At 44.2% G+C, this 24,187-nt stretch overlaps 1 protein-coding gene across 3 annotated transcripts in view; it reads right to left on the bottom strand.

Annotated features, from left to right (window-relative positions):
- The window catches only part of CREB3L2 (cAMP responsive element binding protein 3 like 2), a 101,211-nt gene that overhangs the window by 21,691 nt on the left and 55,333 nt on the right, over positions 1-24,187 (bottom strand). For all 3 annotated transcript variants that reach the window (XM_006910489.3, XM_015588355.2, XM_015588354.2), the window contains exons 2-5: positions 20,537-20,753; positions 6,644-6,819; positions 5,062-5,149; positions 1,062-1,246 (exon numbers count right to left, since the gene is read on the bottom strand). In XM_006910489.3, the coding sequence (XP_006910551.1) occupies positions 1,062-1,246; positions 5,062-5,149; positions 6,644-6,819; positions 20,537-20,753 (666 nt within the window). The remainder of the gene's footprint in view (positions 1-1,061; positions 1,247-5,061; positions 5,150-6,643; positions 6,820-20,536; positions 20,754-24,187) is intronic.

Below are 24,187 nucleotides of genomic sequence, written 5' to 3'. Positions count from 1 at the left end.
CAGTATCTGAAAAGTGAAGGTGCTGCTCTGCCCGGAGTGGGTAAGGAGTTCCTGAAACGGCAGAGCGTGGAGACACCTAACACAGAGCGGGCTTGACGGCACAGGTGAGGGAAACACATACGGTCACTGAGAAGGGCGTGACCCTGGGAGGACTTCCTCCATGAACGTAAACCGTGGCGGGACGTCAGATGTATAGGATGAAAGCTAGTCTAGTAATCAGAGGGGTCGAGTTAGAGTGGGGAAGGTAGAGGCAGAGTGGAAAGAGTTAATAATCCCCTTGTCCTTTGTAACGGTGATATAAAAGAATGTGGCCACCGATCTAGAACTTTCTGGGACTGGCCGAATTCGAGTTTTCAAAATTATGTTAAGACGGTTCTGATAGAATTTTTAAATATTCTCATTTCATTCACACTTTCTCTACGTGATATTATAAATTTAGTGAGATTATAATTTTATCATTCTTAAGATTTCATAGAAATCAATTCATTCCTCAGAACAATAAAAAGTTAATTTTCTATCCCTATTTTTTATTTGGAAAATGGTGCCCTTAGATACGTTAGGGATGGATGATGGCTCATGACTTCTAACCCGTCACTGGTTGAGTCAGACCACCAAGAAAAAGAGATAAACTATATTTTTGAGCTTTAGACATCAAAGCATTGAAGCTCAGAGAGATTTTTAAGTTTGTCAAAGATTACTTATTTAAAAATTAAGTTACTTCCTATTGTAAGTTGTAACGATCACCAAAATTGATGGTAAATATCTGTGATAGAATTTTGAGGGGAAAAAACAACACATTTCTATTCCTCGTGCTTATGGGTATACAAAACAAACATAAATAAAACCGGAAGTGTGCACGGGGAAAAGAGAGAATCATGTTAGCATGGTGAGATGATAGGAAGTTTTCAAAATGTCCTTTAAGATGGTTACCACCTGGTTTTAAACCTAAGACTTCCTTACGAGAATAAAAATCAAGTGGCCTTGAATGGCACCCGGCCTGGGAGAAGCTCCAAGTGACAAACGGAAAGGGTTCGAGTCCAGAGATGCCGGCACAGACTTACGTGAGGTGCTGTGAGCAGGGGAGAACTGGAAAGTGTGGAGGGGGCCCGCACCACGGCTCGGGCTGGACTGTGCGTCTGGGCCGGGCCGAAGGGGTGCAGGCGCGGGCTGGGGCTCAGGCTGCCCTCCGAGTCACTGCTGTGGCTGCTGGGAGGGGTGGGCGGTAGGTGCAGGTGGTCCACGGAGGCTGGGGGAAGGGAAGCAGATTTCATCCATCAGAGAGCAGCGAAGCAGGGCTTGGGGAAGGCTAAACGGCTGTATATCCACACAGCACAACTGGGGACAGCTGGACAGAAACATGAGGCAGTTCATTGAGCTGATAAGGAAAAATCTCCAAGATGCACTGTTAAGAGGGTGGAGGAAAATCAAGGTACAGTACAGTGTATAGAGTAGCCCCCCTTTTGTATGAAAAAGGAAAGACAGAGAATACAGACTTATATTTGCTTGTACCTGCATAAAGAAACCCTGGATAACATATAAAAAACTAAATTACGACCTAATGGCGGGGGAAATTAGGGTAGAAGGGGAACGTGTTGGCATAATTTTTCACTGTATTTATTCAGGATCGTTTCTATAGTTGGACTTGTAACCTAAGCGAATGTATTATGACCTTTAAAAAAAAAATAAAGTGAAATCTGGGAGCCCATGAGGCTTTGAGAAAAGCTTATTTGTTTCCGGAGGAATGTGCACGGCGAGATGCCAGGCATTCTGCATTCACAGCACTGAATCCACATGTAGATAAGTAGGCCTGGAAAACAGACGGGGGGCACAGGGGCTTTGTCCTGCAAAGCCCCCCATCATCTGAGAGTCCACCCCTCGTCCATCCTTAGGGAGGTAAGGTACACACACTCTTTGCCAGGGCCCATTAGCCTCGGCCGGTACCTCGGTCGGTACCTCGGGCATCTCCAGGGCAGCGGGGAGGGGCCCCTAAACAGAGAATCCACTCTCGGTTCAACCTGACAAGAGAGCTCTGGGGTCTCGCTCCTTTTTCCGAGCGGTGGATCTTTCCGCTATGCTCAAATACTCTGACGGCCAGCTGCTATTACTGAGCCGAGGCACGTGACCTTGGTCAGCCTTTCACACCACACCTTCCTGGGGATCCCGGGACAACACAGCCCTCAGCACAGCGGCTCTGCACTGGGCACAGCGCCTGGGTGCCTGGGTGCCTCACACACGCCTGGCCTTGCTAGGCCAGAGAGCTGCTAGGGGCTGTGGGCGAAAAAGGGGCTTTGCAATAAACCTGACCAGCTCAGGGGGTCTACATGGCAGGCCTGACAAGTCTAGTGGCTAAAAGTGGCCACACAGGATGATCAGATCACGAATTCCTAACTGGGTAGGTCACAGCGGGCAGTCACGTCCCAGGCCTATAGCTTCCTCAGCAAAGGTCAGTCTTTACCTTGAGTGAGCCCTGTCCAGCGTTCTTATGCATCTGGGATAACATATTTTGAAATGTCAGAGTAACTTCCTTTTCCTACTCCTCAAAGGTGCGACCGCCAGCACCAGAGCACGAGATCCCCAGAGCACGAGACCACAGGACCCCACATTGTTATCTTGTTCGCCCCCACACCAGCTCTGTGTGCTGTAAAAGTTCATTATTAACTAGCCTGACTCACCAGTGTAAAAGAAGCATCTCTCCCCTTTGCCTTTTTTCCAATCCTAGAGATTTCCCGACTTTGCTTCCTGCCAGCCCCTAATCTACCACCAGGGGATTTCATGAAACCCTCCCTTTTGTCTAATGTATAAAATAAGCTGCAAAACCTCCATCCTCCGGAGCATTTTCTCATTCTGCTGAGGCGTTGCTTCCCAGCAACTGTCATCAGTTTGGCTCAAATAAACTCATAAAACGACTACAGGTCTGCACGCTTCCTATGGCAACGGGGCCTCAGGCCTGTCCTCTCTTCTTTGTCAAACAGAGACTGCCTGACGTGGCACCAGTGGGAAGGGTCCTTCTGAGGCGCGACTACTCTCCCGAGGAGAGCGACCCCACCCAGAGCGTCTTGAGAGGGTCGACCAAGGTCCCCAGTGTCCTGAATGCCTAAGCGCTTATGGTGCTGAGGGGCTCTAGGCCGTGGCAGCCCACGTAGACACACCGAACCCTGAGCCTGTAAATGCCTCAAGGTTATGAACTCGAAACGTGAAAGTCGACCAACCACGAACAGCCAACGAGGTTTCAGGCTGAAGCCCAGGCGACCTCGGCCTCTCCTCTGTAAGTCTCTCCTGGGTCTCCAGCTGGCGGAGTGCTCCTCACCACTTCCGGTTTGGTGCTGCCTGGTTGCTCAACATTTATAAATGCCTCAGTTTACCTTTCGACAATGGTAGAAACAACAACAACACACAGAGGCAGACTAAGCCATAGGGGCCCCTGCTGCCTGCCACGCTGTGCTGTTATCTGGAGAACCAGCCAAGAGACCTCACGCTTACGTGCCTCTTCCACTTGAAACAGCCCAGGTTACTCTAATCCTTTTCTCCTTTCTAAGCAGAAGGTGCTCCCCCCTCTAACACACGCACAAAAGAAATGACAGGAAAAGTGAAACAGCTTGAATCTCCTCTTTCCTACCTATGAAGATACTGACCTGGCCACAGGTGCCTCGGTCTCGGATTTCCAAATACCACGTGAAATGCCAGTCCTAGGTGACTGGAAGGGCCGGCTCAGCAAGGTCTCTGCCCAGAAGCTCTGAGGCATTCAAGGGTATTGAATTTCCTGACCTCTCTGTTTGTCCAGGATAACGAGCAAAGCCTGCCATTTACTTCACTTTAAGACACTTTTCCTCCAGTGACCCCAGATTCCGAAGCCACTGTGGGATTCACTGGTGCAGTTAGGACGCTCTCGGAGGTGTATTGCCACATCAATTAAAAGAGCAAGATGTATTTGATAGTAATAACCGGTGTCGGAAAAACGAAAGAAATCACAGCAGTACATTAAGCTGAAAGGCACGAACGTATATCACTCACCGCAAAAGAAATACTGTCTCAATATGGAGTCTATTCATTTTTGAAAAGTCAATCCTTCTTTTTACTGATAATAAAGGCAAGTGTCAACCCTGATTAAATGGTCACCATCAAATCCTGAGTTAGCTTCTACTGGAACGAAAGCAGACTATGTTTCCATGAGAACTGCTCGTGTGCACAGATTTCTATGGCAAATGTATATAAGAATTTATTTGTTGACTACACTAACGAACTACTCTTGCGTAAAGGAAACGGGAGGTGGCAGCATGGCTGAAGGCACAGAATTAAGACGAGCAGGAAGGTCCTGCAGGAAGATCTGAATAAACAAGGCGGAGAGACCTTCACTGACTCCGTGAGAGGTATGGTTCTGCCTTCAGGATTCCTAACGGCGGGCCTCCCGTGAGAGCAAGAGAAAGAAGCCCAAAGAAACTGACATACAGACGGAAAAAAGTGAAAGTCTGACAACTTCCAGTATGACAGTACTGAGTTCCGATGGATGCAGAGAAGCCCACGAGACACATAAACACTACGAACAAGGTAGAAGTTTCCTTCAACTGCTGTCATCTAAAATCAACCTTTAGAAACACTGAACCGATCAGACAGATAAATTGTGAGCTCGCTTTACAAAGGGTTTAAGCTAGAGCTGTTTAAATGGGTGCCTCTGGGGGTGTCGGCTTATTTGCCTCTACTGATCAGCACTCCAGGGCAGAGAGCTGGGCTACAGTCACAGGTCCCCAGCAGGATGGCGTGAGGATGGCTGTTGTGTTTGTCGTCGGCAACCAAGTCGCAGCAGTCTCTCTAAAGGTTTTGAAAAGTCACCTTGGCTGGGACTAAAAGTAAGGTTAAGAGATTTAGCTGGAAATTAAGCCCCTACATGTATAGGAAAATGAAATTGAACTTTCGAAATTTGTATGTAGAATCAAGGTTTTTAAGGACAGAGCTATTTCCTGAAGCAAGCTATGTGGGAGCAACGAACCCCAGCACTCCTTCCCACACCCCCTTTCCTTTCAGACCCTGCACCGACACCTGGAGAGGAGAGGAGAGGACACAGACCTTCCTTGGGAGAGAAGTTGAGGAACTGATCCACTTCGTGAGGCTCCAGCTTGATCTGAGGAATAATGGTCTGGCACGAAGAATCGACCTAAAGGAAGAATTTCAAACACAGTTTTTAAAAACCAGTAACAGCCCCGCGGAAACACTCAGGGGAGCTATTCGCCACCTGTGTTTTCCTCTGAGGACAGCCCTGCCTCTCTGGAGTCAGCTGAGGCCCAGCGGAACACAGGCGGCTTCTCTGGCAGGGAGGTGGCTTAGCTCTCAAACCCCACGCTCATTGCCAAAGCTGGCGTTACAGATGATGGAACCCTCTAAATTCTAAAATTAATAACCCCCGGCTTACTCACTGGTGCTTCTTTTTATTGTCTTCATGGTAACATAAAGGCATTTTTATCGCAAAGTAGTCTGGCGAATTTTTAAAAGGCCACAGACCTGTACCAGTGTGTCCTGGAGTGGGCACAGATTGGACCACGCCTCACCCATTCTCTACAGGCTTCCTGATGGCTGACGACATTTAACCATCAACGACTCAGTAGGGAAAAGAGACAAGGTATCTGGTCCACACACAGGGAGCGAGGCCAGGACTCTGACCTTTCTAGTAATATACTTAAAAATCAGCTGACCCAAAACATCTGTGGAGCGAGGAGACTACTACACACTCTAGAAAGCCAGTCCGCTGAGCAGACCCAGGGAGCTGCTGAGCAAGGAGCTCTAGGGCCGGGTGCAGAGGTGCTGTCTCATCCCTCGTCTTCTCACAGGCGGACTGTAAACAGCTCTGAGAATGAGCGTGCCGAGAAGCGGGCGGCTCTACTGCTTCTGCGCGACCTTGTCCTGAACAGGCAGACAACTGCACCTTGCTCAGAGAAGATCTGACTCAGGAAGCATCAGTAGAGTCATCGTTAGCACCTGAGGCTTTAACTGAAAGTTAGGACTGGCTTCCAGCATCCGTCAAAAGGCGCACAAGTATGATTCTGGTCCATCGGCAGACGCTGGAAATACCCAGAGAGAAGGCAGAATTCCACCTGCTGTGGGCATGGAAGAAATCCCAAGTTTCTATGTTTTCCACGGGTAACTTAGTAAGACTCGATAGGTGGGAAGTCTCTGAACTGGGTCAGGACAACGCAGCATCACACTAGGAGTGTAAAGGACAGCAGAGGAACCAGCATTCCCAGCAGCCGTGGGGCCACAAGCCCTGATTGCATCACCATCTTCACTGCGCCCTTTCTACTGGCTTAAAAACCAGTCCCATGGAGAACATTTTAACCATGGATATCCATCTATGTTCTTTTTTTAAATTTTGTAATAGCTATTCTAGAAAAAGTGAACTCAGACTTGCTATGAATTTTTCTGGATGGCTTCAAAGGAAGTGATATAATCAACGTTGACACCAACTCAATACATCCTTGATACACACACACACACACACACACACACACACACACACACACACACACACACGGAGCTATATATCCTTAAACATATACAGCCGCCACTGGCTCCAAAAAGATTAAATGACTTATTGGAGAATAAAGATCTATGTTTTCTGATCCAGCTTGTTTATATGGATGAAAATTGAGCATACCCCAGTACTCATTTCCAGAGGAGGTTCCACCTTCTCTAAAGGGGTGGAGATGGCTGTGATGGTCAAAGTAACAGAGGGAACAAGTCCCGGGGGTGGCTCATCCGTGATCGGCTCAGTCTTGATGGTTGCTGAAGGAAAGTCTGTACACAGGTACCATTTCTCACTTTCCACATCATCTGTGGGGAAAAGGACAAGCACACGTGTGAACCGGTTCAGGGCTTCAGTCATAAGTGAAACAAAGGCCCACTGATCTTTCTCTTTAAAAAAAAAAAAGCTCCAACAAAGAATTATTGAGAACGGAATAAAAGGAAATAAAATGAGAATGTGAGAGAGGAGATCAATGGATAAAGAAACGAATGGCAAAGTAAGAATCAGTACTTGTATTCAGTTGAGGGTAAGTCTGCCTAAAGAAACTCTGGAAGGACACACACCAAAGAGAGAAACGTGGCTTCCTGCATAGGCAGGAAGGAGGCTGGGTACGTGGGGAAGAGGATACGAGGGACAAATTCAGTGTGTCCTGTTTCCTACTTTCTCATTTTCAAAGTTCATGCATTAGCCATTCAAAAACAAATAAATATATTCACTGAAAAATAAGAAAGAAAGTAGCAAATGGTTGGCAACCAGAATCTCAGGAGAGAGGATCGAAGATAGAAGGTTATTTCTATCTTTCTCTCAAGTTATTTGTTTTCTTTATTTTTTCTTCTCGCTCCGTGTATTTTGTCCTCTTAAGAGCCCATGTATGCCTCATACTGAACCTAGACTTCCAGAACTTTACTCAGCCCTCGGGAACACGTCAGAGTTTGTAACACATGCCTGCCTCTTGCCGAAAGGGTCTACATGCTCATCCAGAGAAAAGCGCTGGGTCGTGGCGAGTCTGGGTCTCGGCTCGCCGCTGGCTTTCGTGAGCATCACAAGGCCTGGGGATGGCGTCGCAGCAACGAGACAGAGCAGACGGAAGCCCTGCTATCACTTCGCACACATTCGTCGGGGCGCCGAGTTCCTTCCTTCAGAGCTAGGACCTCAGCACAGCCCTCGAGGAAGGAGGGAGGAAAGGCAGAAAGGAGAGGACGAAGAGATTGGAAAACAGGTGCAGAACAAGAAAAACGAGCCAGACGTCCCCCCAAATCAGCATTCCTTACCGAACCCTAGTTTTACTACAATGAGGCGAAAATAAACGAGCAAAGATGTGCTCCCGCGCTTTACGAAGACACGCAAACGCGCATACGCCACATGCTCGGTGAACCCCTGCCGCACAGGGGACCGAAGTCACTCACATTATGAAATGAATGTACACTTGAGAACTGGACTCAACTTTTCTCACAAAAAGGTACACACGCGTCACGTAAGGGTAGGGAAGGGCGAGCACAGAAGCAAAAAACTGAAGTTCCCAATTATTAAAATAGCATCTCATGAGCAACTTCCTTCACACACAGGAAGAAGTTAGCGTCGCATTCACAAAGGAAAAGGATCTACCCCTAAATCCAGTTGATAACTGACTTAACCACCCCAGCCCCATTTATTTCCTGAAGTAAAATAAAGATGGGGAAGACTCCTGTGGGTTGAAAATGACTTGCTTTCCGAGCTAGTTCCATAGAGCCGCTGAGTGCAGTGCAGTGACGGGGAGTTTCCGTCTTTCGAGGCGTGTGCCACATCCTGGCCGAGGGGGAGGGGGAGGAAACAAAGGGCCTTTTGATGGCAGCCACAGAAGGGAGACCACACTGCGGCTGACACAGAATTCTGCTGGCCAGATGGACGCCTCAGCTCCGTTTAGAGAAGCGACCAGATGAGGAGCCGAAAGAAGATGCTAAGGTCTCTCCCAAAAGGAGCCGAGGAACTAGAAGGCTGTCACCTGCAAGGAAGACACATGGAGGACAGATCTGGGGAAGGGATGGAGAGACAGAGATAGCAGAGATCACACTTTCTCTGTTCAAGAGTAACACGTGGATGCCTCTGCTTTGTGAAGTTAACGCTTACGGCCTGTCCATGCTGAGCAATATTTATCCCTGGCAGAGGCTGGAAGAGAAAGAGTACAGTGAAATATAAAGCCTCGGTATATATTAAAATGAACAGTCGGGGGACATACTGGAGAAAAAGGTCATATGCAATTACCAGGAAATTGCGAGATAAGGTCAGATCCCCTGGCCGTGAAATTATGATTACTGCGATGAAACTTAAGTCACAAGGCAAACAAAAGAAAAGGCAAAAATAAACACAAAAAGCATATACAAATGTAGAAGACAAAATGAAGACAGGTAATGAAACTGGTTCTTCCAATCTACCTAAGCCATTCTCAAAGAGAAACATTCATAAAATAGGTCAAGAGAGTTTATATTCTTAATGTTCAGCGTTCTATACTCCCATTTTAAAAGAAATATATCTACATATATATGTGTGCGTGTGTGTGTGTATATATTAGTTCACATATGCAGATATACATATAAAATCATCGCTGTATCAGAGATGAAGACTAAAACGCAAACGATGGCACTTGAACTTGGAAACAAATTTCCTGTCTCAAAGACAATTGAACTCTTCCAAGTGAGAAGCCCCCCAAAAAAGCTGCCTGTCTCTCTTCCCCTCAATTTTCTGAGGACAACCAACTGGTATTACCTTCATGCTTCCATTCCAATACAGCAAGTTAGTCTTCTGTCTTGAAAGATACCTTGTGAGTTAGAAGTTTAAGGCCCTCAAGCTCCAATATGTCATTTTATAGATGAAGAAACTGACACGCAGGTCTCGATCACACAGCGAATTAGAGGCAGGACCCAGATCTCCGCCCTCCTGATCAGTATCCTTCCCATTCAGAAAACAACTACACATGGGGGTAAAGATTTATGCACGGATATGCTCACCACTGTTTTATATATAATCACAAAACACTAAAAATAACCGAAAAATTAAAGAGCAAGAGCAAAGTTAGTGAATTACGGTGTGCCTAAACAATTGAATATTTATGTATCTAGTAACGTTACACGTATTAAGCCTTTTTAATAACAAAGCAAAGATTTATGATAGACTAGTAAGGGGGGAAACCTAGATGTAATTTGTACACTATTAATAAAGAAAATGATAGAAAAAAAAAAAAAGACTGAAAGGAAATATGCCAAAAGACCAAAATATCTCTGGAGAATAATTCAGAACACGTGTGACTCCTTTTTTCTTTAAATTTTATACCATTTCTAAATTGCCCATACTGGAAATACATCGTCCCTGGATGTTCACACTCGGACATGGTCTACTTCTTCTTGTGCTACTTTAGGCCTTACGATGGCGATTATTATAAGCCCCTGTGGCTGAAGGGGTCCTTTCAGCATCCTTCGACTCAACAGAGTCAATGAGTACCTTCATGGATATAATAAATTGCATTGCTGGCTCCGGCTCTTCACCTCCCCTCTCTCCAAGTCCTCTGCCATGTACCTTCCCATTGTGTATGGATGAGTCCCCCAACACTGGGAGCGGCTACGTGACTCGCTTTGGCCAAAGGACGTCAGCTCCCTAACACAAGCAGACTCTTGAAATGCGCTTGCGTGACTGGACTTACATCCTTGTACTTTTGCCATCACATGAGAAGGATGTGTCAGAAGGATGAAAAACACATAAAACAGAGTTACCCCCAAATGAGCCTGGCTAAGATCAGCCGACTCTCAGCTGGCTGTAGACATGAGAGTGAATCTAGCTAAACCCAGCAAAATCACTCAGCTGCGCCCCATCCCCTAAATCAGCCAACCTCCAGTCAAGGCATAGACACATGAGCTATACTAATAAATGACTGTTGTTAAAGTTAATGAGTTTGGGTTTTTTAAAATATGCAGTGACATAATTGGCTGATACAATACAGCTGAATGTATGTACAAGATAGTAAATTATTACATCAGAATCTATTGCAACAAAATAGCTATACTTCGTTTCCATAATAATTCCTCTCAACTATCAACCGTGAACCATATCAACACATATTTGTAGGCTGACTGATTAGACCTACCAGTTACATCATAAAACAAATGACTTAAGAGAAGAAAGTCAGCCAGTGAGAAGCCTGGTGACAACAACATTCCAGTGGCGGTTGAAATTAGAGAAAAGAGCTTTCATTTTAAAACTACTGGGTGTTGGCTTATACTCTGTCCCTCAGTGGAAATAAATACCAAACCAGAGGAAACAAAATGACAAATGTAACCTATGAGGTAGGGGTTAACAAAGGGCGGAGTAAAAGGAGACGAATAGGACACGTATTATCATTTTTCTGCATGACCTTATTTTTGTCTTTTATTTTATTGGCAAAAGATTAGTACGGCCACCATAGCTTAGACCTCGAATTATCCTTAGATATTTGAGTTGTTGGCTAAACTACAAAAGCAAGTGTCAGTACACACTCTATACCCTCTAATTTCCAAAGCTTGAAGCTAGATATATTTTTTTAAAAAATTTTTTCCTAAATTGTTTATATGCCATTTAAGATGGGAAACATCGCCCACTGAGGTCAGGAGTGCATACTATGGGAAGTAGGGACCACTGCCATATCATCTGAGTTTATTTAAAGAACTTCCGGTCAAAGGTCACATTAAACGGGCACATTCCCTCAGCACCACCACTTAGCTATCAGCCAGAAAATAAAAACAAGCCAATGTCTCGTGATGATGAGCAAGTCCTTCACATGCAAGGACAAAATGGAGCAATTATGAGCAGTGAGGATAGACACCGAGATCACCCAGACAGCATGGTGCACAGAGGGGCCAAAAGACAGGAAATCAAAGCCAGCGTAGAGGCAACACCAAAATGCAGATCCTCGACCACTTCCGTGTGTACTGCGTAAATAACCGCAATGAATAGATACTGATTCCTGGAAAGGGGGGGATTAAACTCTAAATTAGGAGTACATGGTATCTTTAGAAATGTTATACTATGTATATGCTACTTGTATGTGTATATATACGCACAAACACACATGTACATATGCGTACATACATAGTGCGTGTGTGCACATATTCCTAAAAGGAGCAATCGCATGGGACAAATGTCACGTATGAGATATACCCACATATATATCCATTTACTATTTATACAACATGTCCAAAGTGAAAGAAAATTTTTGTAAAGTAAATAAGTATGCTTCATCTGAATCCCTCGGCATTTGATAACTGTGTTTGCCCTTTGAAATTTTTCAAAGGAGTTGGCAAATCTTGACCGGTTTTTAATGTAAAAATTTCTTCAAGGAAAATGGTTAAGTCTGGATTCTGGAGGCTAGGAGAGGGGCAAGACTTCAGTTGAATGTGTCAGAATCACATTACCCTTCAGCCCACTACATATTCAAATGGAAGTCGGAGGCCTGTCTGCTGCGCAATCCCCTCCCTGGGTGACTTAACCCTGAAATAACCTTCAGCCATGAGTGGCAGGAGGAGGGACTGATAACAGTAAACACAGCAAACATCTATGAGTGTTCACTCTGTGCTAAATATTGTTCTAAGTGCTTTACATACAGTAATTAATTTAATCCCAAGAGCAACCATGTAAAGCAACAAACTACTATTAGCCCTATTTTACAGACAAGGAAACGAAGAGATTAAGTAACTCGCCCAAAGTTAAGCAGCTGGTACATGACAGACCTGGGGTTCATGGCAGACCTGGGGTTCACACTCAGACAAACCGCCTCCACGGCCTGAGGGTGTGGCCACTCTAGTATACTGCTTTTCAAGAGATCAATGATTAAATAGGTCTCTAGCCAAAAGGAATTATTCTTCAATTAATGTGATTCTGAGCCCATAATTAGTCACTACAAAAGGTGTAATATTGGTTCTTTCTATACGTCTTACCTTCGTTTATACAGACTTCTAATCTAATGTTCATGAGGTAAAAAATTCCAGTTTAAGATCAACCAATAACAGCTGAAACACTCAGTGCTCACTATGCTTGACGCCGTTTTAAATGTTTCCAGATATTGGCCAGGCGTCTGTGATCGGCACGATTTCTTGTGGACGCTGCCCTCGCTCTGTGTTCTTTCTGTGCTTGTGGACACAGAACCTCATTGCCTCATTCCAGTCACTCATATTGTGGCCAGTTGGTAAATTATGTGTTTAATTCTGCAGTAATCTGCATAATATTTAGTTAGTGCCTACTAATTGCCAGGCGCTGTTCTAAATGCTTACTTAATACGTATTAACTCATTCAATCCCTACAACAGTATAAGGAAAGAAATATTATTATTCCCATTTTAAAGGTCAGGAAAGCGATATGCAAGAAGTAAGCAACTTGCCCAAGATCACACGATTCTTAAATGGCAGAGCCCAGATTCAAACCTAGGCAATTTGACTCTAGAAAATAACTACTATATTATATCAGTGTTCTGCTTGTCGCACCTCAGGTCCTTCTGCAGGATATTGTGTTTACAGAATAAATTAAATATCTGTGGAAAAAATAATTTCAAAAGATTTATTGAGCAATAACGATTTCTTCACTGAAGTTATGACTCTCATGAATATCCAAAGTAATTTTAATTGCTAAATAGATGTAAATATTGCTTTCTACTCTAGCATTGCAATGGCTAGAGTAGCATTGCAGGCAAAGAAGTCATTTCACTTAAAAAAAAAGAAATGAGAAGTATCATTATCCTTTTGCCTGTTAGAAAAAAATAATAAAAAGTAACACCCAAAAAGGTGATGAATAGCAGAGAGCATATATCAGAAACCCAGGCTTCAGGCTTGAGAGGGCGACGGTTCCAACCTAAGCACATCAAGCTCTTTCTTTAGCCCACCATGTCAGAGGGGACCCGGTTACTCTCTGTAGGGAGAGGACAAGCACATCTTCCTTTCTAACCCGGAACCTAGCCCTTCTGAGATGGCTCAGATTGATCGATGCTCTTGTCATAGCTCAAATCAAACGTGATGAAGACACAGCGATCCATCACCCCTCTGTGACTTTCCTTCAGGTCCCATTTCAACATCAAGATGTCTCCAACACTGCAAACGGGAAACCTGCGTCATGATGACTCATCTCTGTTGTGCTGAGCACATCTGATCGTGTGCTAATCCTGCTGTGGGTTTCATCTAAGCATTTCAAAATCCATTTTTTTCTTTGCCATGCCTGTTACACACCTTTCCATTTCTCCCAGCATCCCTACGTCCACGCACACCTTCCCTGGTCTGGCATCGTCAGCCATGAGACATTATTTTCTTCTAGTCTCCAAAAAACTCTATCCCACGTTCCTAAGGCCCCGTTTCCCATACAACCTTGAGTCGTTGCCTTCCACTAGACTGTCCCCACTCCCCCAAGCTATGTCCATCATACCAGTAACATCTGCTCCTCGATAGCTCACAGACCACTGTTCTTATTCTCATCTGTGAAAACAGCTCTATAACTTTGGAGTTTATATTAAACTAGCCTAACTAACCACTTCTTACTCCTGCTAGCTCTAGAAACCCAACTAGCTTAATCAGAAAGAACTTGGTTATTATTGATGTTCCTGGCCCTGCCTCTCTAACCTGAAATTGCCATAGTGACAGTCCCTTATTCCACCCAAAATAAAGTTACCTTGACTTGTGCATTGTGCGAATACTGTATTAGACCACTTCTGTATTAGTATATTTTATACTGAGTCTGTTGATAGTTTACATTTTTTTCTAACTTGTTCTTGTGTTATCTGGGAGGATAGGAGCCGTGTCTAGTTCTGTCCAAACAGCCTTAGTCCAGCATTACTAAGTTTTCTCCTAGGAAGAATTCTGAAATTAAGGAACAAAGCAAATGAATACTTAGCACCCCAATTTACTACAAAGGGACACGACTATGACTCATAAAGATACCCTCCTTCTGGCGAGCTGTAAGGTCATTGAAATATAAACTTTTATTCCTCGGTCAAAGCATAAAAATAGCCACGGATATTTTACATTTTATTTGGATGTTTCTGCTTATCTCTTTATAAGGTCCTTTTAAAAACAAAACAAAACAAAACAAAACAAAAAAACAGAAAACCTTGCTTAGCATCTGGTTAACAGCCAATTCCAGAAGTTTGTAAGAGCTGGACGTAAGATGTCTTCCTGGGATTTTGAAGGCTGAGCCCTCATTCCTAGGACTGGCTCCTGTGGTTGATGAACCACATGAAATGCTTTAGCTCAAGGGTTTCAAAGGAGTCTATGAATTCAGCCCTGAAGACAGATGACTCCTTCGTAATCCTAGACCACTGTTTCCCAACATTGGTGGGGTGGGGAGGAGGCACAGATTCATTTGAAGATCTAAAAAAAGTTATAAATGCACTCAGCAGAAAGACTGACAAATGTTGAAAGCCCCAAATTTTGTATACGATTTTAGAGGTCTGCAGTCCATCTGAGATCTATGATACTGATAACAGGATGAGAGCACCCACGTTTGCTCTATATAATTGGTCTGGTGTTCGAGGAGGGAGGCCGAGGGAAAGGGAAGACTTAGCAGGGAGAGAACAATGAAAGAAGGGTTTTTTGAGAGGGGAAAGGGGAGGAAGAGGAAGAAAAAGAAAAGAAAAATCCTAATAAACTTGAAAAGAATGTCTACTCAAAGTGTTTATTTTATCACTTTGTTTCAGGCTTAGAAGCAATTGTGGAAGAACTGCATTTAATCTAAGTAAAACTGGACAAAATGATCTGATTCACTGGCTTTCCAAGCTATGATGAAATACTCATTATCCAACACTAGATACTCCTAGTTTTGCTTAAACTGTTTTTCCAATGCAAGAGATAAAGAATAGTCAATTCAATGTGAACAGATTTTTTAAATGCTGGCTATTCAACTAAAGAACTATCATCCTCCTCCAACGGAGAACTCAGCTTGAGAGGGATTTTTTTTTTTTTTTAATTTATTTATTTTTATTATGGCGTCACTGGTTGACGAAATCCAGTAAGTTTCAGGTGTACAATTCAACAGTAAGGCATATACATATTGCATTGTATGTTCACCGCCCATAGTGAGATTTCTTTCTGTCACCACATATTTGACCCTTTTTACGCCGTCTACTTCCCACCTTCCCCCTCCTCCTACCCTTTGGTAACCAGTATAGTCTATAGTCCATGTCCATGAGTCTCTGTTTATTTGGCATGTTTGTTTATTGCTTTTATGTTTAAATCCCACATATAAGGGAGATCATGTGGTTTTCAACTTTTTCTGTCTGGCTTATTTTGCTTAGCATGATCATCTCGAGATCTTTGTGGATTTAAGGGGGATGTAAAATGGGGTTCAAACGAATAAAATAATTCTGTTCCCCAACATTTGGCCATCCACGAAACTCAGAAACACAACTGAAGCTAAGATGTGGACAAAGCGCCCCCCACCCCCGCCTCCATTCATGCCCCCCGGCTAACTCTGATTTCACACATCCCAAACGGTTACTCCTCAGGCTCCTCATCCCTACTAATAAAAGTGCTTTCACTGGTAAAAGAAGGCAGCTTTTACTCAGGGAAAAGCTGGTACTTAACAAAGATGAGCTGTGGGTCAGAAGACTCTTCACAAAATGTATCTGACACGCGCTGTACCTGTTCTTAGCAAAGCACTAGCACAGCCCACTGCAGCGAAGGGTCTATAAATGGAGCACGGAGCCAGTTGGTGGGACTGAATGATGTGTGCTTTGGCCTAATAAGAAGAAAGGCTTCCAGGAAAAGACAGACGGGTTATTTCTCCTCTCCCTAAGCTATTAGCACAGGTGGAGCCCATGAGTTCCATTACGTTGCATTTATGTTGGTTAGAATTAAAAAAACAAGGAAACAGTGTCATCACGGAAGTGAAAGGGGCCCTGAACTTCTGGAAATCTGCTTATTTTCATTCGTTTCTCCAGGGATCTTTATTTAGGAAGGATCAATGTCCTCATCATCTCCTTCCCTCCAACCACTACCACTGTTTTAACTCTACTCAACACTTCAAGGCCCAAATAAATTCTGCCTTTTTTTCTTTTGTAACTTTTCCTGTGACCTTCAATGGCTGTGCCCTCTCTCCTCTGACCTTCTACCATTAACTTCCTCTTGGGACATTGCTCACATTCTGCCTGATAAAGTAATTGGGTTCAAGGCATTTTCACCAGGCTGAGCTACATATAAGCAGGATCTAAGTTTTACTGTTATGTCCCATGTGTATCTAGGTTGGTGCCCAACACACAGTAGGTGTTCAGCAAACATGCGGATAGGGAAAAGTTAGATTGCTGGATTGTTTAGACCATCTCTAATCTGCATATTCTAAAAGCTGATCGTCTGAATACAGAGTATAGGTACACTGTTATCACGCTCGCTCTCCTGGCCCAGGGCCTCTACGCTTCCTGTTTCCTCCCCAAAGAAGCCTCTTCCTGAGACATTTTTTTTTCTCTTTTAAAGTTATTCCTAGTTCTGTCCGGCTGATCTGTGCTCAAATGGTACCTTCAAGGAAAATTCTTCCTGTCTAGCCTACCTAAATTTGCAACTCCCCCTTGCTATGGTTTGAGTGTCTGTGTCCCCCCAAAAAACTCACATGTTGAAATACTAACCCCCAAGGTGATGACTTTAGGAGGTGAGGCCTTTGGGAGCTGCTAAGTCATAAGTGTGGAGCCCACATAAATGGGATTAGTGTCTTATAAAAGAGACCCACAGAGCTCCCTGGCCCCTTCCGCCCTGTGAGGATGGAATTCAACATCTGCACCCAGAAGAAGGCCCTTACCAGACCATGCTGGCACCCTGATCTCACGCTTCCAGCCTCTGGAACGGTGAGAAATACATTTCCGTTGTTTATAAGGCACCGAGTCTGTGGTGTTTTGTTACAGCAGCCCGGCTGGACTAAGACACCTCCTCCCCTCCCCCCCTCCAGAAACCCCCATCCCTTTTTCTGAAATTTTTTTCTATATATCGCTGATCATCATTTAATAATACACTGTATATTTCACTTTTTTTTCTTATTTTCTATTCCCCACCTCAAATCCTAGAATGTGAACTCCATGAAGCAGAGATCTTTATAAGTTGTGTTTACTCCTTTACCCACTAATGCTTAGAACAGTTCTTGGCAGGTTAAGCACAAGATAGGTGCTCAATAAATAGCTTTGGAATGAATTTTAAAAATGAACCATAAAGCATTTATAAAACACCTATTTCTACCTGCCACTGATCCTATACAAGACAACTGCTATAAGCCAAGAAACCTGATCAAATGCAGCCCAGTGTTTGGGGACCAGCAATGGGAGATCAGAGCAGGTGTCTTCCCTGATGCCATTGCCAAAGGTCAGGAACACGCTTCAGTCTCCCCTACCTCTGCCCTTAACAATTCAGGAACCACTAGTTGGATGAATGGCTAGACCGTAAGGCACTGATAATACATAATAAAAGGGTTCAGACATGGAAGAAATCACTTTACAGACACCACACGATGAGAAGTGTGGTAGTCAGCTTCCGAGACATCTCCCAGTGATCCCGTCCTTCTGGCCCTCACTCACATCTTCGCATGGTCTCCTGCCACAGTGAAGCAGGACTGCCTCATGGCACTGACAGAATAATTTCCAGGGCTAGGTCGGAAAAAGTATCTCAGCTCCAGCCGTGGCCTCTGGGATCCCACATTCTTTGGGAAGCCAGCTGTCATGCCGTGGTGACTTACAAGTAGCACCGTGGAGAGGACCACGTGGAGAGGAACAAATTCTCCAGCATCAAACTGCCAGCTATGTCAGTGAGCCACCTTGGACGCAGACCTTCTAATCCCGGAAGAGTCTTCAGATAGATGACTGTGGCCTCAGCCACAGTCTGATTTCAACGTCATGGGAAATCCTGAACCAGAATCTACGCAGGCCACTCTTGAATCCCTTATCCAAGAAATCAGGAGAGGTAATCAATGATTATTATTGCTTTAAGCCATCAATTTTGGGAGAGTTGTTACACAGCAACAGATAACTAACTTGTATTCCAGTACCTAATACAAGAGGTACTGGACAGGCCTTCCACAGAGGAAGTAGGCCTTAAAATAGAGGTATCAAAAGAACTGTAGGAAAAACAGGTAAAGCAGAAAAGTGAGTATGGGGTAAAACCATGAGCAAAGGCAGGCGCAAATGTTACACAGAAACCATACTCACACAGAACCTCAGGATGGGAAAAAAATCTTAAAGGTAATTTAGTCCAATTTTCATGTAATGCTAGAGTTCACTCTTAAAAATAATAAAACCAATGCAGGAATTGCATGAATTTACCTAAGCTGAAACCCCCCAGAAGGCCGAGTGGCTAAAATCCTCCTCCATATAGTGATGCAAATGAGAAGTATTTAGTCGAAACAGAGACCCTATTCCTAAGTTTGTATTGAGTTCATTCCTGAAAATAATTTAGTTAAGAATTGAGGGAGGAGGAAAAGGGAGAGCAGGAGAAGGGGAAGAGAAAGCGGAAAAAGACAAGAAACAAAAGAAGAACAGGAAGAAGAAGAAAGAAAAACAACAGCCATCAATAACAACTCTACACCAATAGGAGAAGAAAGAGAGGCGAGAAGGGAAAAAAATGGTTTATTGAAATCCCAATTTCTTTAAACACATCATCTCATTTTACCTTCACAACTCCACATCCTCACATTATTTTAGTTTTACTTCCTCCCTTCCTTCCAGAGAGACTTCCCCTCAACACCTTCAGATCTGAGGCAGAGAAAGTGGACAAACTACAGAGAAGAAGGATTCAGTTATACACTTAACTAACTCTTGCCAGGAAAAATCTGAGCGTATAGTTAAGGCTCCAGCAGGACCCAGCCAAGAAAGAGTCCACTCACAGATCTGGGACGTTCCCTTCTCTGAGGATATAAGGCCAAATGTCCTGGGCTGCCAATCAGGACACTTCTATTCAAAGGAAGGACATATCTGAGGTGGAAAAGAAAAAATCTACAGCACTCTCTGTCCAGTGATATGATGTTTTGCTAGTCCCATAGTCGGTTCTTTTAGAGGCTGGATCTAAGGACCCCGATTGGAGGAGGGATTCCCCCACAAAGCTAATTCCCTCTTTGAAGAAGTAGATATAAGCATTTGCCTTCAACCAATGCGAAGCATGAGAGAATTGTCCTGTAGGTAACCACTTCACAAGACACTGCTGTATGTACAGTGGTATATGGATAGGATGAGGACAGCCAGGTCAGGCCAGAGGGGGTCGAGCTAGCGACCACCCCGCCCCATGCCATCCTCCTATGAGAAGAAGGGATATGTTGAATTAGGATTAGAGAATGTAGTTTTAAAACTTACTCAAGGTATTAAAATAGCTGGTTCTACTTCTGAGAAAACAAACCGAGAAAATTACATTGAAAAGGGACGCATAACTTAGAGAGTTGGGGGGATGTAGCATATACCAGTTAAAGGCCAACAGAGTAATGGTCAAAACATCTCAACATCCATAAGACCATGAAAAACAGGCCTTCGACAGATACCATAACAATGGCATCGATGATGGACATGAAAGGGTCGCCAAAGTCTGGGAATGCTCACGAAGATGTCATGTACGTGGTGGAGACAGGGGGTCAATGGAACATGCTGAAATGGAAAGAGGATGCGCTCAAGAAGCTTCTATGGATAAGAGTGGCTATCAAAATTCTTTCTCATCAAAAAAAAAAAAAAAAAAAAAAAAAAAGATGTGATCTCTTGAAACAACGGACTTATTGGAATTACCAACGGGCCATTCTGATTTGCAAAAGGTCACTGTGCTGTCCAATCCACAGGGTCAAAGAAAGCAATTATTACCATTCGGGAACTGCAAGTTCCCAGAGAACACGGCCTCAGGTAGAGAAATGTGTCCTGGGCCTCTCTGAATTGCATTTCCCCAGAGCCCATGCACCAGGCCTTACGCAGTGTCAGTAGGTAGGTGCTTAACGTGGGTGCCGACAATAATATACCACACACTCCCAACACCCTCAAGGAGCTCCAAGTCAAAGGTGCCAAGTCCCCAGGTGCCAAGTCCCAAGTCCTGCTGAGTTTACCATCATTGAAGCTGTCACTGCTGGTAACGTGGGTGAATGGTGACTGGACCCGAGGCTCCTCGCACAGGGAGTAGCTGTGTTCCGCCTGGATGAGAGGCGCTGGGGATGTTGGCGATGGCTCCACCTCCATCGACACGCTCTTCTCTGAGAGGAAGGGATCGTTCAAGAGCTGACCCAAGACATTCTGGGAAAACTCATCCAGAAGTTCCGAGAAGTGCTGCAGGAAACAAAGGAGGAAGCACTCAGTTTCTCTTGACTATGATCTGATATTTACACACATATTTTAAGGCAAATATGTCAACCACAGTTTTGAATGGCGTCCTTTATATACAATGTCCAGTCATCTACGGCTGTGTAGCAAACCACCCCAAGTTTTAGCTGACTTAAAATAACCACTATTTATTACTTCTCACCAATCCGTGGGGTTGGCGGGGTGAGTGAGTTGATCTCTTCCAGGTTCACTAGTAGAACCATAATGAGCTGGAAGGTTCACTGGGCTGTACTGGGACCGCTGAACCTTTTGCTCGATCCCTCACATGGCGGTAGAAACATTCCAAGAGGGAGGAAACCAAAGCCTCGGGGGTCGCACATCATCGCTCCTTCCACATTCTTTGGCTCAAAGCGAGTGACAAGGCCAGATTCATGGGGTGGGAAAACAGACTCCACTTCTTGACGAGAGGAATGGCAAAATCACACTGCAGACGAGTGTGGACAGAGGACAGCGTGACTCCCTAGAGGCCGTCACTGTAACTACCTATGCGTTTTGCTTCGGGAATATTTTTAAATAGCTATCCTGTATTTCTATTGCATAATGGTGTTATTCATAGCAAGGTGCCAAGTTCAAAGGCATCAGAGGTAGCTCCCCTCTGTTCTCCCCACCACCTGGACTTTTCTGCTCTCCAGTTTTTCCTTAATCTCCTTAACCTCTTCTTGCCCTCCATCTCTGACACGGCCAACTCCCTGGCCCCCACCAGGCCATGAAGAAGACACAGGAATGGTCTGCGCTTATATTCCCAGGGATTCTGACATGCCCTGTTCCACTGTCCCTGGTTAAAAGAGCTGCAGCCCCATCTCCTGTGTGTCACTGAAAGGAAGATATTCATGGTACGAGGGCCTATAAAGCAGGGTCTCATAACCGTGGGCTGGATAATTCTTTGTTATGGGGTGAGGTTGTTCTGCGTGGTACCGGATGTTTAGCTGCATCCCCTGCCTCTACCCACTCAGTGCCAGCAGCACTCCCCTAGTTCTGAAGATGAAAAATGTTTCCAGACACTGCCAATTGTCCCTGGGGAAGAAAAATCATCCTTGATTTAGAACCGCTGCTACAGAGTATATCAAGAAGAATAAAAATTCAATTCGATTCAATTCAATTCAATTTAGAAGTCCATTTTGACACCAGCCATTAGAGCCACCTCTTCCTTCTTAACATTCCCTGATTCACAGACTAACATGCGTCATCCTTACTGATTAAATTTTACGGACACGTCTGGTATAGAAAGGAAGTTACAAAAACAGATAGAGCAATAAGAGAACTAATTGAAAATGGTGATGCTTACTTCGGGTAGGCATTGAAAACTCCTGGGATTCACAGGAATGAGTCCTATCGCTGAACTGACTAAGCAATAAGAGAACTAATTGAAAATGGTGATGCTTAGGGTAGGCATTGAAAACTCTTGGGATTCACAGGATTGAGTCCTATTGCTGAACTGACTGAAGTGTCAGTGAAGGTGTTATGAAAATGGTTATAGCTTGGGAAAAGGAAAGCAGGAGGTGACCCTCAGGTTATAGCTCTAAGGTTAGGCAGTGGTAGGACAGACCCCTCCTTTCATAAAGGAGAGAAGCAGACGACGGAGAGGAGGGCCTTGCGGGCTAGGTCCTTAAAGCAGTCAGACTGGTGGGTTCCGCCAGCATCACACACAGAAACGGCTGCCTGTCATCGGGACAGAATGCAGGAAAGCCACAGGCCTTGGGCACGTCCGAATAGGCCTCGGTCGCCTATGAGAACAGAAGAGTGGGTGGTGGGGAGAGAGTTCTCTGCGTCCAAACACAGTTAGAACGGAAAGGTCCTCGGAGCGCCTAGATTAACCATTTCCAAATACCAACTGTCTGCATCACAATTACCAAGAAAGTTTTGTTTCGGTCGTTTTATAATGAAATATTTTAAGCATTCGGATAAATTATAGAGAACGTTACCCTGAATAATTATATATTCATTCCTTTGGGAACAATCTTATTTTTCATGTTTTCTGCTGTAATCTTTTTTTCCTTTACTCTTTCTTTTTTAAGAAGTAAAACAGGAAGGGACTGTTAAAACTTCCATCCATTCCTCTTCTTCCGTCCCAAAATTAACTACTATACTTGGTGTTTATCACTCCCATTCAAGTCTTTTACACTTTTACTACATATGTATGGTTCCATTATATACATATGAATTTTTTAACTTTAATTAAATAGTACCATACCACACACATCCTTCTGTAATTTTATTCTTTCAAAAAAAATTTTTTAGATTCATTCTTTTTTACACATGTAGCTCTATTTCATTCATTTAAATGTCTAAATTATATTTCATTGTATTTACCCATTTCCTCTTGAGGGGTGGTTAAAGATTTCATTATTATATATGATACTGTAATAAACATTCCCAAACGTGAAGAGAAATTTTTAAAAAATACAAATCCTGCAACCCACCTTCAGAGATCTGACTTAGTCAGAGGCATCTGTATTAAAACCACCACCACCATGTACGTATGATTCTAACGCTCGCTTCGGGTTTTTGACCACCGAAGGTTGACCCATCTCCACTCACCACCCCTCCCTCTACACCACTTTATAATTAAGTCTCTAGAAGTTGACAAAGTTCCTAGAAGTTTAGATCTGCCCAAGTCAGAGGAAGAGTCCTGGATTTTGCAACTACCATTCGCTAAACTTTAAACAGACACTGGGGATATAAAATAATAAATAACGATAGAAAAAGCCCATGCCTTCCCTGAGCTCGCCACTTAGGTCAGCACTTCTCCAACTTTTATGTGCTCTGAATCACCTGGGGATCTTGAGACACAGATGCTGACTACGAGTCTAATGGTCCTGAGATTCTGCATTTCTGACCAGCTCCCAGGTAGGGAAGAGACAAACAGCTGCAAGGCTAAGATTAGAATCCAGGTGTTCTGACTACAGGTCAGGGTCTGATTCCCTAAGCGGCTCTCCAAAGGCAAATTTACTGGTTGCCTGAGGGTGAATCTTCTGCAGGTGTCTGAGGGAGTTCCTTTCAAGACTAAACATAAGGTAACGAAAAGAGAAATAAATAACACGGAATGTGAGATGCAAGGCAGGAGCTGAACTTACAGTTCCTGTGTTTCCAAGCCACGATTCTGTCCCCTGACCTATAATGTCACCCCTGGCCAGCTGTGTTGGCCCTGCTAAACCTCTGGAATCCCACTGTCCTGAGAGGCAAGCCTCTTTCCCATGGACGCTGCCAGGCTGGACCACTCTGCTGACACTGTTTTCTTTCTCCTGTGCAGCACTAATGAATGTTTTCGTGAACATGCCCTGGATAACCAATAATAAACCTTCTCTAACTCGGCTAGCCATCCCGAACTCCCTCTACTTTGGATTTTGTAATAATTATCATGTTACCAAACAATTTAGCCC

Source organism: Pteropus alecto, unplaced genomic scaffold, assembly GCF_000325575.1.
Source record: "Pteropus alecto unplaced genomic scaffold, ASM32557v1 scaffold22, whole genome shotgun sequence".
Classification (NCBI taxonomy): domain Eukaryota; kingdom Metazoa; phylum Chordata; class Mammalia; order Chiroptera; family Pteropodidae; genus Pteropus; species Pteropus alecto.
The sequence above is the reverse complement of the archived record's forward strand: the minus strand, read 5'-3'. Positions and strand labels throughout refer to the sequence as shown.